At 39.2% G+C, this 13,507-nt stretch overlaps 1 protein-coding gene across 4 annotated transcripts in view; it reads right to left on the bottom strand.

Moving 5' to 3' along the window:
• Positions 1-1,643: 1,643 nt before the first annotated feature.
• The window catches only part of LOC121953774 (cannabinoid receptor type 1B), a 34,209-nt gene continuing 22,345 nt past the window's right edge, over positions 1,644-13,507 (bottom strand). The window contains exons 4-6 of one of the 4 annotated variants that reach the window (XM_088087060.1): positions 7,788-7,924; positions 4,727-5,137; positions 1,644-4,047 (exon numbers count right to left, since the gene is read on the bottom strand). In XM_088087060.1, the coding sequence (XP_087943186.1) occupies positions 2,541-3,971 (1,431 nt within the window). In that variant the 5' untranslated portion in view covers positions 3,972-4,047; positions 4,727-5,137; positions 7,788-7,924 and the 3' untranslated portion in view covers positions 1,644-2,540. Of the gene's footprint in view, positions 4,048-4,726; positions 7,925-8,475; positions 8,631-13,507 lie in introns of those variants that run through there. The other 3 variants (XM_042500990.2, XM_088087062.1, XM_088087061.1) reach the window with 3 other exon arrangements.

Below are 13,507 nucleotides of genomic sequence, written 5' to 3'. Positions count from 1 at the left end.
TTCTCCGGCTCCTGACGTCACGTGCGAACTGCGCTGCGATGCATTCTGGGTTATGTAGTGAAACGGTAAAATGTAAGGAATGACATGTTGGTGCTCTAAAACAGCCTACATCGTCCAAAATTCAAGTTTTGAATTTAATTTGGTTACATTATCACTTCGTTACACCATTCGATTAACTACAACTCCGTTCATCAATATCAGTCCATAGAAAATAATGAAAATAATAAAGACAATGGACAGATGTTTATTTTATCTACACAGGAGGGCAGTGTTACACAAAAAAAGACAGACCTTGATGGTTACAATTTAGAACTAAAAAGTTCCCAGTGTTTTTCATTTTGTAAAAACATGTAGCCTATATTGTGTTAAAACAAAAATCTCTTTACTTTACTTTAACCAAACTTTAACAATTTATTACAATTTATGGGGCAGTGACTCCCAAAAACGTCTAGGGGTCACAAGATGATCAACACTTTGAAACCTGGTTGGCTTGATTTCTTTCAAAAACATGGGAAAAGGGCAATGAACCCAAAATTGGCAAGAAATTAGTTAAAAGTACAAAAAATTACCTGAAAATTGGTTTTAAAAAGTAAAGTTTAAAAAACAGAGTTTAAAAAACACAACCTTGAAAATGTACTTGAAACTTATAACTTTGTGACAAATCTATAAAATAGAAATTATATAGTTTTCCCTAGCCCTTCCCCCCTTTTTTTTTTCTTTTTTTTACCCAAGACATTTTCCCTAGCTTTTTTTTTTTTTAAATAAATAATTCTTAAATCTACTCATTTGTGAAGCATTGATTACCAAGTTGCCAACTGCCTTTTCCCCATATTTTTGAAAGAAATTGTGTTTAAATACTTCTGAAAGACACCTGAATGCAGCACAAGGAAAGTGATGCCGCTCTAGGTTTCCAGGGGTTAATGCAGTTAGATTTAAACATCTGGGTTATATTTCAGTTACACAATGCATGTTTATTTCCTAGTAGCTTTTGTCAAGTTAATGCTTTTTTGGTTGTCAGAAATATTAATATATTAAGGCCATAAAGTCCTAAAATAAAACAATTCAAGAATTCCTCTCTGCATGAGCTGCTAATTATTCACGGCCACATTAAGACCACAGCCTGTGATGGGGGTTCACGAGTAGCACAGGTGGATTATGACACAGTCGGCCCCTGGGCCCTGATTCATAAGAAGCCCCCTAGGGCAGGTAGGTTATTGTTTTTATGTCCGCAGAGTTGCAGGGCCCATATTGCATGAGTACTCAGCACATTTTAAGTCCTGTAGAAAATGTTTCATGATAGTTTGTTTTTTTGTCGCATCTTCAAGCTGAATATTTAAGCCATTTTAGGACTGTCCAGGGTCTGTTATTGATGTGATGACGTGTGTGTGAAGTCCTTTGACATGAAATGCAAAGTAACAGCAACTTCACGCAGAGGCTCTGTCAGGGGCCCCCTGAGCCCTTTGGCCCCTGGTTCTGTATCTCAAAGGCCCATTGAGTAATACACCCATGACAAGTGGACATTTAGGTTTGGCACACATCTATAAACACACAGTCACACACCATTAGTCACAGGTGCAGATGTGATAGTTGGCAGAGATTTCTTTTTTTATTGAGAAAAAAAGACACCACGTATGATGACAAAATTATGATAAAAATAGACAAATTTCATATATTTATTGAAATCATGTCCTTGCTTATACACACCATCATGAGACACAATGGCACAATGGATGCTTCACAGAATTACCAAAGTGTAGCTTCTCACAAAATGCTGTAACTGTTCCATAAGCACATGTGTAATAAGCAGCTATGCAACATTCCCAAATCACTACAGACGAAAGTTTTGATTTGATCAAAAAGCCGTTCATGTTTCAAAGTATGATTCACCATTTTGTTTTCTAGTGTACAGGTTTAAAAAATAAAAATTACAAGAAATAAATAACATTATAATGCCAAATGTCACAATATCATGGTCTTACAAGATCATCAATAGCTTATTTCAAATCACTGATGGGATGCTAATTTTTACTCACAAGCTGTCATTCAAAACTGACATTTTGCATGAAGGTAGACACAGTTTCACCTTGCATTACGGCCACAATATTGCTATGATGTGATGTGAAAACAGAAAGAACAAAAGGGAACGCCATATTTTTCTGCCTTAAAGCTGAAATCTGTAACTTTGTGCACATTCAAAGTGTTTGTAATGTTTGTTGCAGAAAAAATGGTTCTTGTAAATGCAACTGTATTCATTTACTGAATAAAATTAGGTAAAATTACTATTGTCAATCAGACCTGTGCGACGTTAAACCATTGCTCAGTGAGAGGGTAAAGAGAATGCACAGTTTTTAGAGTCTCATCACACTCCATAATACAGCTTTTTATATTATACAAATAGTACAGATTTCAGCTTGAGACCGACAAAAGCTTGTTCTTCAGCTCTGTATCTAAGTCATTTTTGGCACACTTCACAGTAACAGAGCAGTGCACTAGGAGGGGCTATTCTACAATAACTTCACAGTTGTACCAAAGCTTGGTTGTTAAACCGGCTCTGCAGCAGAACTCTCAGTCACTCCAGAAACGGTAACCTGGGCTACTTTTGCTCGAATCTTTCCACAGCCGACTCCTTCTTTCCCCGCCCCGCCTGCTGTGCTTCTCACACTCCTGCTGTTCCAGTCACCCTCAGCGCTGAAGTCCAGAGTCTGCGTCGCTCCCCGGCACATATGGCAGATGTTGAGGAAGGCCCTGCGCAGGTCCTTGCTCCTCATGGCGTAGATCACAGGGTTCACGGTGGAGTTAAGCAGGGTGAGCATGCTGCAAAAGGCAAACACAGTCTTGATGAAGTCGTTCACTTTCCCAAAGAGGTCATAAACCATGATGGCGAGGAGCGGGCCCCAGCAGATGATGAGGGCCACCAAGATCAGAACCAGGGTTTTAGCCAGGCGGAGGTCCATCCGGGCCTGCTCGGGCCTCACCGTCTGCACTTTAGTTCCCTCTGCGGTGTAGACAATCACACTCCTCTGGGAGCTGCGGCTCAGCATGCGGACAGCATGGTGGTGGGACTTCCAGAGGATGAACATGTAGGCGTAGATGATGAACAGGACCAAGATACTTGTCATCCCGATCCAGAACATCAGGTACTTCTGGTCGATTAGAGGGAAAATGTCTGAGCAGACAGAGTTGAGACGCTTGCAGTTCCACCCCAGCAGCGGCAGCAGTGAGAACACGATCGAGATGGTCCACATCAAACTGAAGGCAATGACTGCTTTCGTCTTTGTGATGATGCTTTTGTACGCCATGGGCCTGTGGATGGAGATGTAGCGGTCGATCGCAGTGAGAAACAAGCTGCCCACGGAGGCAGTGAAAGAGGCGATGACCCCGGCCAGCTTGAAGAGGAAAACATTGGGGCTGTCCTTCCGGTGCAGGACATGGAAATCAAGGAAACTATAGACAAAAATGATGCTGCCTATTAGATCGGCCACGGCCAGGCTGCCTATGAAGTGGTAGGAAGGCCGAGATCGAAGCGTCTGGGAGTGTAGGATCACACACAGCACCATGAGGTTCTCCAGCACCGTAAATGTACCCAGCGTGAGTGCCAAGATGGCAACTGCAAGCTGCTGCCCGGGAGTGAGGATCATAAAACACTCCATGTTGTCCACCAAGTCCTCCCCACACTGCGGCGCACCGCCGCTCTCCACAGATGTGCCATTATTCAGCAGAAAGTCTGATACATTGGTGGGGAAAATGGGAGAGAGGCCGCCGTAAATGACCTCCTTATTTCCAGGGACGAGTCCATGGAGAGAGTTACTGATGGAGGCAGAGAGCGGCTTTTCAAAGTGGAATCGGTTCTTGATTAGAGTTGAGTCACTGGAGGGGTCATCATAACTGGCATCATTGGAGCCGAGATATTGGACACCTGTGGTTAATGTGCTCATTGTGGTGCCTGCTATCCTGTGCAGAGCCAACTTCATGGCTGGTTTGTGGCTGCGGAGATGCTCAGTGGAGAGGAGTGTGGTGTGACCGCATTAGATCCATGCAAAAGGACACCTATGAAGAAAAAAATGGGGTTTTTTTTCAAACAAGAATGCAGTAATTTATTTGAAAAATTACCATTTTATAACAATAAATTCTTAAAATATTTTATGCAGAAACACGATTGGTTAAAATAGCAAAAAATGAATTTGTTGCTGGGAGATATTGGGGGAATTTGTGCATCAGCCAGCTGACTCCAGAGCAGATGCATCCCAGACAATAGTGGGAAACTGAACAGTTGATGACAAACCTGTGCAGCCTCAGGGGAAATCATTGCATTAAGTATGTAGGACAGACAGGCTTTCTTATTAATTAAAGCAGGTCATTAGGCATTAAGCATGTTTTTTTTCTTCTCAATAATCATTGGATTAATTAGGCATCAAGGGAGGAACAAGATAAAGGGTGCACAGATCTGTCCAATGATGCATTTACGTTTTGATGCCAGTAATGATGATATTAATTATTAACAGTTAAGTTTGCATGCAGGTTTTGGAATAAGACATTTCTTGGAAACAGTGTTCCCAATTAAACATGACCTGAATTAAATATATTAAAAGAACATCTTTAATGTTGTTTTCATCAAAGCAATGCTAATATAATGAGCAATAAAAGAACAAAGCACGACTAAATTAATTAAAATGACACAAATTAAAATCTGTCACGATAATAATAATAAGTTAAAAAAAAAACGTACCTTGATTTTCTCAGCACAAACATCTTGTCCCGATCCATGACGCCAGAAAATAATAATTTAACTAAACTGGGAGTAAACCAGTCTGTTGTCTTCACTTTCTTCGCCAATAGTTGCAGCAACTCCACAAAGAAACAGGAAGCCAGAGTGAATTTACAATGTTGTTGTTTTGTTGATTTGCCGGGGGAATTATCGTGTGTTGACTCCCCAGATACTGTCAATGTCAAATACAGTAAAGCTGGGCAGGCAGCCGGTGGGGAGAGAGATAGACAGAGAGTGAGCGTGTGTGTGTAGTGGGTGTGTGTGTGTGTACGGGAGCGGGCGGTGTTAAGGCTCCTTTTTGTGCGCCTGCTGGTCACGTGGTCTGAGGTGTTTGAGCGCAGGAGGAAGCGCATCCCTGAGCGTCATCCACACCTATTTATACAAGAGCAGAACAGCTGCTGCAGGCAAGACATGAAAGCAAGGCTTTAACCCCTGTGTTTTCATTGTTTACTGTCACAATAAAATAATGATAATAGGCTCATTATAATAGTTGTATAATCATTTTTTTTCTCTTTAAAATGTATTTTTGTATGTCTTCTGACCTGATTACACCCAAATATGTCGAAAAGTATTTAAGTTTTTCCCAATGATCATGAATCAGTGTTTTAACACTAAATAGGGACATATTCATGTAATGCAGTAGGGCTAGGCGATAGGGAGAAAAATAATAAAGGTATTTTTTTCCATATACCTCTATATCTATAATGAGACAATACTGTAGGTTTGCTGTGCTTTCAGAAAATATTTAAACAATAAGATTTCTGATAAATAATCCTCAGTAAAGTGGAAAAGACAACACTTATATTGCAATTTCCAAAATCTAGGATAATATTTAGTCTCTCCTCCCAAAATCAATATCATATCAATATATTGCCCAGCCCTTGTATGCATGCTTTTACATAATGGCTTTATACATTATAATGGAGCATGTAGCACATATTTTTATATTTTTTACACACTTTACATGCTCAGCATATTATACATATTTTATTTTTTTTTTTAGATATTTTACATTCTGGTGTGAAGATTTAAGCATAATGCATATATTTTTATAGTATACTTCTTATTTTTACTCTTTGTAATTGCTAAGAGTCAGAGTGCAAGGTAAACAATGAGAACTTGGGTTTTGTAAAGGGCTGCAACTTATGATTTATTGACCCATTAATTTGCGATTTTTAAAAAAAATAATGTATCAGTTGGTTGTTTGGTAAAAGAAAAAAGTCAGAAAGTAGTGAAAAATGTTGATCAGTGTTTCCCAAAGCCCAACATGACGTCTTAAAATGTTTTTTTTACACAACCTAAAGATATTCAGCTTACTGTCATCGAGAAAAAAACAGGAAATATTTACATTTAAGAAGCTAGAATCAGATATTTACTTTTTCTCCTTAAAAATAACTTAAAATGATTGATCGTCTGTCAAATTAGTTGGCTATTAATTTAATAGTTGACAATCAATAATTGCAGTCATAGTAAATGCAAATAACAGATCAATCTCCTAAATATAGAAAATTACATCACTTTACTGTAATGTAGCCTTTCAAACCAGGAAAAGACTAAACTTATGATATGACAATATCCAAAATCTCGGACGATAGTCTCATATCCAGCTATCAATATAATATCAATATATTGCCCGGCCCTAACATGCATGCTTTTACATACTGGTTTTATACATTATAATGGAGCATAAGGCACACATTTTTATAGTTTTTCACACACTTCACATACTCAGTTATATTATATATATTTTATATTTTTAGATATTTTATGTACTGGCATGAAGATTTAAGAATAATGCAAATTTTTATTTACCTTTCATTCTTTCTTATTTTTACACTATGTAATATACACATTATGCTATGCATCAGAGTGAGTAACATACCACAATTTCCCTCTGGGTATCAGTAAAGTATTCTGATTCTGATACGTGCTATGCATGAATAAAATATATTCATCTTGTAATTCCCAGTCAAAACGATGTACAGTATGTTATCCCACACAGTCACATTCTTAATGTTTCGGGTCAGTTAGACGTCAGTTTCATCTCCTCTTTTCATCTAGAAGTACATCACACATGAGTCAACATTTCTGTAAGTTTGCCAGTGTTAGCCAGCTGGTTCCTTTTCAACTGCAGTGCTTTGGTGAGATGTTCTGAAAAAGTGACAGACTAAGAAATACAGTTTAACTCTCTGTTTGATCTCTTACGAACAAACTATTATAAAGCTCCTGTAACAGGGATAAACATTTTTTTAAACAACTTATTTTGGATATAAGAAGTGTTGTCAACATTACTTACATATAGAGTATTTAAAAATCTGTTGTATTTAATTATGTTTTACACCTGGGGTCTGTGATAAAACAGAGTATGTTTTTGGGGCAGTACAACAAGAAATTACAATAATGTATAAATAAATTCATATATATTCCACAAATATCACAATTAAAAAACAGTCATTTCTCGCAGTGGCGTAAGGTAGTTACGAAGGGTCTCAGCCAAGCTATTACCATGTGCCCTAATGTACGCTGTTGTGCACATATCGTTCATCACATTGGACATCAACATGCATATTAACCAGCAATCATCATTTCACGTCCGTATAACAAAAGTACCGTAGAAAATAAGAAATTATTTGTTTAATTAAATTGTTTGTTTTTATTGTGTACGCAGAATAATCATATTTTATTATGGATTTCTACTGACTATTTTACAAAAAAAAAACAAAACGAAAACCTTGAGAGAGGGGTTTGCCTTTTTGAGGGTATATAAAGTAAATGTCTTCATACTTTCGGAAAAGAGTTCTTTGAACACAGGTATATTTCCAAGGTGGTGTACTCACACTGCCTGCACTGTCTATATTTAGACCCCAGCTTATTGGACAGTGGTGGATTGTAAATTAGTACATTTAGTCAAGTGCTGTCCTTAAGTTCAGTGTTTAAAATTTAGGTGGTTGTATTGGTAGAAATGGAATATAGTATTTATAGCAATAAATTAATTGCAGGAAATAAGAATCATTTACGTTACCTTAGAATAAGCCATTAATGAACAGAGCAGGTCCACCTCCATGAAGTCCGCCTTGTTGTTTCTACGGTGGCCCTGAACAGACGAATCAGACACTGGCTCTGGATAAGGCCATTTTCATGTTGGCCACCGCTGTTCTCCTGTATTGGCACATGAAAGAAATTTTAGCTCTGCAAACTCACTGCTAGATGCCACTAAATCCTGCTTGCACACTGGACCTTTAGTCCAATTTGAGGTATTTTTTACTTAACTTGAGTATTTCCATTTTATGCTTCGTGACACTACTCCACTACAGTTACGTGAAATGCTGTAGAGTTTGTGCAGGAATGAGTCCTAAAACTCAGAAATCCATTGGCATTTCAGCACCTCCTGATCCCTTGTGTCAAAGTCAATGTGTTTTTTGAAAGGGCTTTTGGTTAGAAGCCTTAAATAAGGTCTGAGGTTAACACAAGCTTAAGAGACGTTCACCTTTTGTTCTATGGCATAAGATACATCAGTTATGTTATGTCCCCCTGGTGACTGCATTTAGGCTCAAAATCCTAAAAGGAGTGTTTATATGTAAAGATTATCTTGCTGAACAAAACATGCAAGATCCAAATGTTTGTTTGCCACAGAGCTCATTTTCTGCAACAATAACAAATCTAATGGAAAATCTCATTAACGTCTTTTTTGGGTTTTTTTTTAAACTTACAGCTCCAAAATCAGGCAGGTAAAGCCAGGCAGGCACAGGTAAGCAGGTAACAGACCTCTAAACCAAAAATGGAGATGCACTGACAAAGACCAAACAAACAGGTCAGGCATTTGGGAGACTTAAGTGAGAACAGCTGAGTAGACTGCAGGACCAGTGAGGTGCAGGTGAATGTAATCAGGGCAGGGCAGATAATCAAAACTGGTGGGATAACACAATGCAGGAAGTGAAGTTATCTGAAACAAGAGTAGATGTGAGACAGGAAAGACTGAGCATTACTATACAGAAATTTAAAAAATTAAGAAAAAAAAACATGACCTCAAAAAGAAGAGCAGGGCAGATCCAGAGTGGATTTAGTGGCATCTAATGGTGAGGTAGCAGATTGCAACCAGCTGAAACATTTCCTGTCTGCCAAGCTTGTTGAGACTATGGTGGCTGATGCGAACACTTGAAAGACCCTATTTTGAGCTGGTGTGTAATTTGTCCATTCTGGGCTACTGTAGAAACAACATGGCAAAATCATAGGAAGAGGAACCACTTCCTGTGTAGGTAAATGGCAAATTGTAAGGTACCAAAAACACAACAATATTTATTTTCAGGTGGCTATACTTTAAAGAAAACATAGCTATGAATATTATATTTAACATCTGCCAACATATCCCCCTAAATCCTACACACTGGGCCTTTAATAAGGCTAAATAAAAGATGTGAATACCTCTTCTTTTACTGCTTTTGTACTATTAATGTTATTGTAATCTCATGCTGATGGCAAAATTAAGAAAAAGACACCATACAGCATCATTTTAGTGCAATTTACATCCACAGACCTCCTGAGAGTCCATTCTGATTATCCTCCACTATTTATCTATTTATTTACTGCAGTTGGGGGTCACATGCACACACTATTAAGAGTCCTTTTCCTGTCCTGCGCAGCTGCGCAATTATTTCCACTATGCACTCCCAGCAGAGCTATCTCCCAAATTACATGTATCTTGTTGTGGAAAATACATGACATTTGGCGATGCAACATCATGGGAAAACAATGAAAGACTGTGCACATGATGCCAGTGCTTCCAGTTTTGGCAGAACAGAAGAAGCTGAGGAGTCATCCAACTAATTACTGAACACTTGTTATGCTGCGCTTGAAGCAGATTCAAGCAGCTATTGATCACTTGTGGCAGAACAGTATATCCATTATGAAGATAGTTTACACATTTAGTGTAAGTGAAACATCTCGTTAATGAGTGTTGATTGTGGAAATCATCTATAATTCATTCAGATATATGTAAAGCGACTTGTGTTTCATCGCTCATTGGTGTTTTCCTTTTCATCAGGATAAAGTTTTAATGTGGTTTTGGCTTGAAAGCAGCATCTATTATCTCTCAAAGCAGAGGGGGAGGGTATTGCAATCCACATCCATCATAATAATTATCATCAATATTTCAGTGTCATTCTCACCAAAGCGTCAGCGAGCGAGGGAGAGATTTTCAAAGACAAAGCTGTCTGCGATGACAAAAGGCTTCAACACGACTGTAACAGCGATTTGTGGAAGTTCAATTTTTCTAAATCCTTTTCCACCATGTGGGCCGTGCAGTTATGGGAGGCTGCTGCTGCTATTGTTTCACGTCCATCTGTCTTTGGTGGTGGATATTGCTGGAGATTTACAGTGATTGATTTTTTTTGCAGGATTCCTCACGAAAGGCACCATAATGCATCTCATTTCATATTGATCCTTCTACATTTACAGTCAGTTGTTGTTTGAGTGGCTGCCCACGTTATGAAATCATTACACACAGGGTCGAATCCTCCAACACATCCAAGCAACATACAAGAACATGTGAAATTACATTTTCTTTATTTCTTTATAAGCATTTTACAGACACAGTATGTTACTAGTCAAGACTCTGCAGGCTGTCTGTCTCTGATGTGTTTGTGTTGAGGGGTTGGAAGATGGGAGAGAGTGGGGAGAGACAGAGAGAGAGAGGGAGGTTGGGTGAGGAGGAAAAGATGCATAAATAGAGAAGGGGAGGAGGTTGTGGCTGAACACTGACAGCTCTTAACAGTTTCCTAATCTGCCACTTCTATATTGTGTTCCTCCCCAGCTGGAGACACTTCATGCTGCAGCCATGATGGCACAGCAGAATGAAACGGAGTTCAATTCACATCATTTCAGCAAAAAGAAAAAGACCCCAAACATAATAAATTTATTCAACATCGTTTTCTGCATCTCTTGTGCGCAGAAGAGACATGTGCATCATCACCTGTCATCAGCCGTCTGCATCCTCGTTAATCATTTCGTCAATTATACGTATCAACCTGGCTTCATTAGACAAATCAAAGGTGTTTGTTGATGCATTTTTCCAAAGACTTTTAATTTAGCAAATGACTCCCCACACAGGAAACGATATCAGAGAGGTAAACAGGGAGAAAGTGAAGTGTGGAAGTTCCCCATCATGTTTCTCTCCTGCATCAGATTTTCAGGACAGATCCTCCTCGCAGGGGATAACAGCACAACAGAGAGGATGAGAAAGTTGTGACTTAATGCCTTCTGTGACCGAATTTGTAAACACCAAAAAATAGGCAAAAAAGTTTTTTTTTGTCAAACTAAATGTTATTCAATGCACTTTTTATTTCTGGTAAACAATTTGAATTTCCATTGCAAAAGTGGTTATTTTTGTTTCTGCAGAACAGACAGACTAACAGCATAATGGTCAGTGGGCAGAACCCCCTTCACGCACCATTTAGTCATATAAGGACCTTTTTTATCTCGGCAGAACACAGTGGTAATCACAAAGATTTAGCAGGTGGTTCAGTGAGTGCTCACTTGTGCAAACACTATGCAAATGAACACTACAGGCACAGATGAATTACTCAGGCAGCAGAGCTTCAAATCACAGCTCAGGCGAACTGTTTGTGATGTTTCTTGTGGTTTTCAAGATGAAGAGTGATTTAGTACCTACAGTAGTAGCTTGCGGCCTATCAGGAAACCGCAACTCAGAACAGCAAGAGTGTGATCTGGAATCGGCTTTCAGTGCCATTGGCTGATTCAGAGCCAGAGAATAATTCATGTGCCCCACACACAGCTGCGAAGCTGCAGAGACTGACAAGAACCGCAAATGGACCTGTCTGCCATGAGACCAACAGTCACCTGTAATCACATGGCTCTCATTTGTCAGGAGGAAGAAGAGCTGTGAAATTGAATTTATTTTTAGCTGTTCACCTTTTTACACACGTCTTACTTTGTGATAACATTCAGTGTTTGCAGTGCTTTAACGGCAGTAGTTTAAATAGTATTTAAAGTGGCAATAACTGATTTTTAGCCAGTAGTGATGGGCGGACCGATTCTTTTAACATTATCAGGTCCTTTGAGGGTTTCGTGAGGTTCCTTCATGGCACAGAAGTAGAACAGGTTGTCCTCAGAAGGTAAGCAGTTCAATCCCCAGCTCCTCCAACATGTCAAAATGTCCTGGGCAAAATACTGAACCCCAAATTGCTCCTGATACTGGGCCATCGGAGTGTGAGGGCGTATGAATGGTTACTGAGTAGCAGGGGGCACCTTGTACGGCAGCCTCGGCCACCAGTGCGTGAATGGGTGAACGTGACATGTAATTTCGAAGCACTTTGAGCTGTTGGAAGACTAGAAAACTGCTATACAAGTGCAGTCCATTTCGAGGTAATACCTTTATCGAAACCTTTGAGTTTTAATACTTTTTGCAAAATATGGTGTCAGTTTCTTTAGCCCTTTTTAAACAGCAAAGGATCGCACTATAGGGCTGCTATAAGTTCCCTCTTTATGCCTCCTAACCAAAACAGCATCATTCCACTCCAGTGAGTCAATTTAAATAGTGTCCGGCATCTTGCAACCAAAGACGGTGTGACAGGTGTAACGTTAACACAACAGCTTCAACCGCTTGTGTGACATTTAACATACCAGTCCGCAGCACTTTGTAAACAATAACAATAACATAACATGGCAACAACACTCATTTACCAGCCCTGTTATATGGCGTTTGCTCTCGTCCTCTGCTCAGAGACTAAGGAGCTCCCAAACCTTATTGTTTTTCAACTTTGCATACATGATCTGTTTATTGGAGTTTGGCGCTACAGCTACTGTTACTTTTTACATCTCTTGTGATAGGTCACATTCATAACATATCATCACATTTGTGCCACCCATGATTTGAAACTGCCATCAATTGTGTTTATACAGAGACAGTTTTGGCAAAGTTACAACCTCCTGTAGCAGCTAAAAGTCAAGACTGCCCAGTGTCCCACACCGTGCTTGGACCTTGTATACAGAATTGGGAGGCGGCATAGCAGCACAATATTCCAGCCCTTACCAGAAAGTGTAAAAGTTGCTTTTTTGACACTCAGCTATAGTAAATGCACATTTGTCAGCTTGTGCTGGCTGCCCCACAAACTACTCTTAAATGTATTCTCAGTCATCAAGTATCAGCTTACATTAAGATAAAATATAAATTTTAATGCATTAATTCAGCATCCCACTTACACATAGGCTGGCTATGAAAGCTCAATCCTTCATGAACACACTGAGGTCGGAAGAATGACCATCTGAGGAGCACATGAATGCACCTTTGGCCTTGGCTGGTGGATGTCTCCACTCGAGACTGATTTAATCGGTCCTTTCCAGTTTATTCAGTGTCGTTGCTGCATAATGTTACAACACGTTTGGGATTAATGAGCACTAGGATATTCAGCAGGTTGGCCTGGTGCATGAAGGACACTCAAGAAATTCATTCAAAAAGATTTGTTTGTTCATTTTCACCCTTAACTATTGGCCACTTGGGGGCTTCGGAAACAAGCAGCGAACACAACACTGACTTTTTATTCAGTTTTAAGTTGATATGGCTTGTTTGACATTAGCCTTTTTTGATGTCCAATAGATAGAGAGCAACATTAGCTTTAATTTAGGGTCATGTTTCTGGCCACTTGATGAATTCATTTTTTTTTTTTTTTAGCTCTTTGGTCTCCACCACATCCTGAGAAAAATGTCTTTTTAGATGCTAAATGCCCC

The sequence above is a fragment of the Plectropomus leopardus genome, chromosome 14, assembly GCF_026936395.1.
Source record: "Plectropomus leopardus strain MGB_pleo_1.0 chromosome 14, ASM2693639v1, whole genome shotgun sequence".
Classification (NCBI taxonomy): Eukaryota; Metazoa; Chordata; class Actinopteri; order Perciformes; family Serranidae; genus Plectropomus; species Plectropomus leopardus.
Note: the sequence above shows the minus strand (reverse complement) of the source record. Positions and strands in the feature narration are given on the sequence as shown.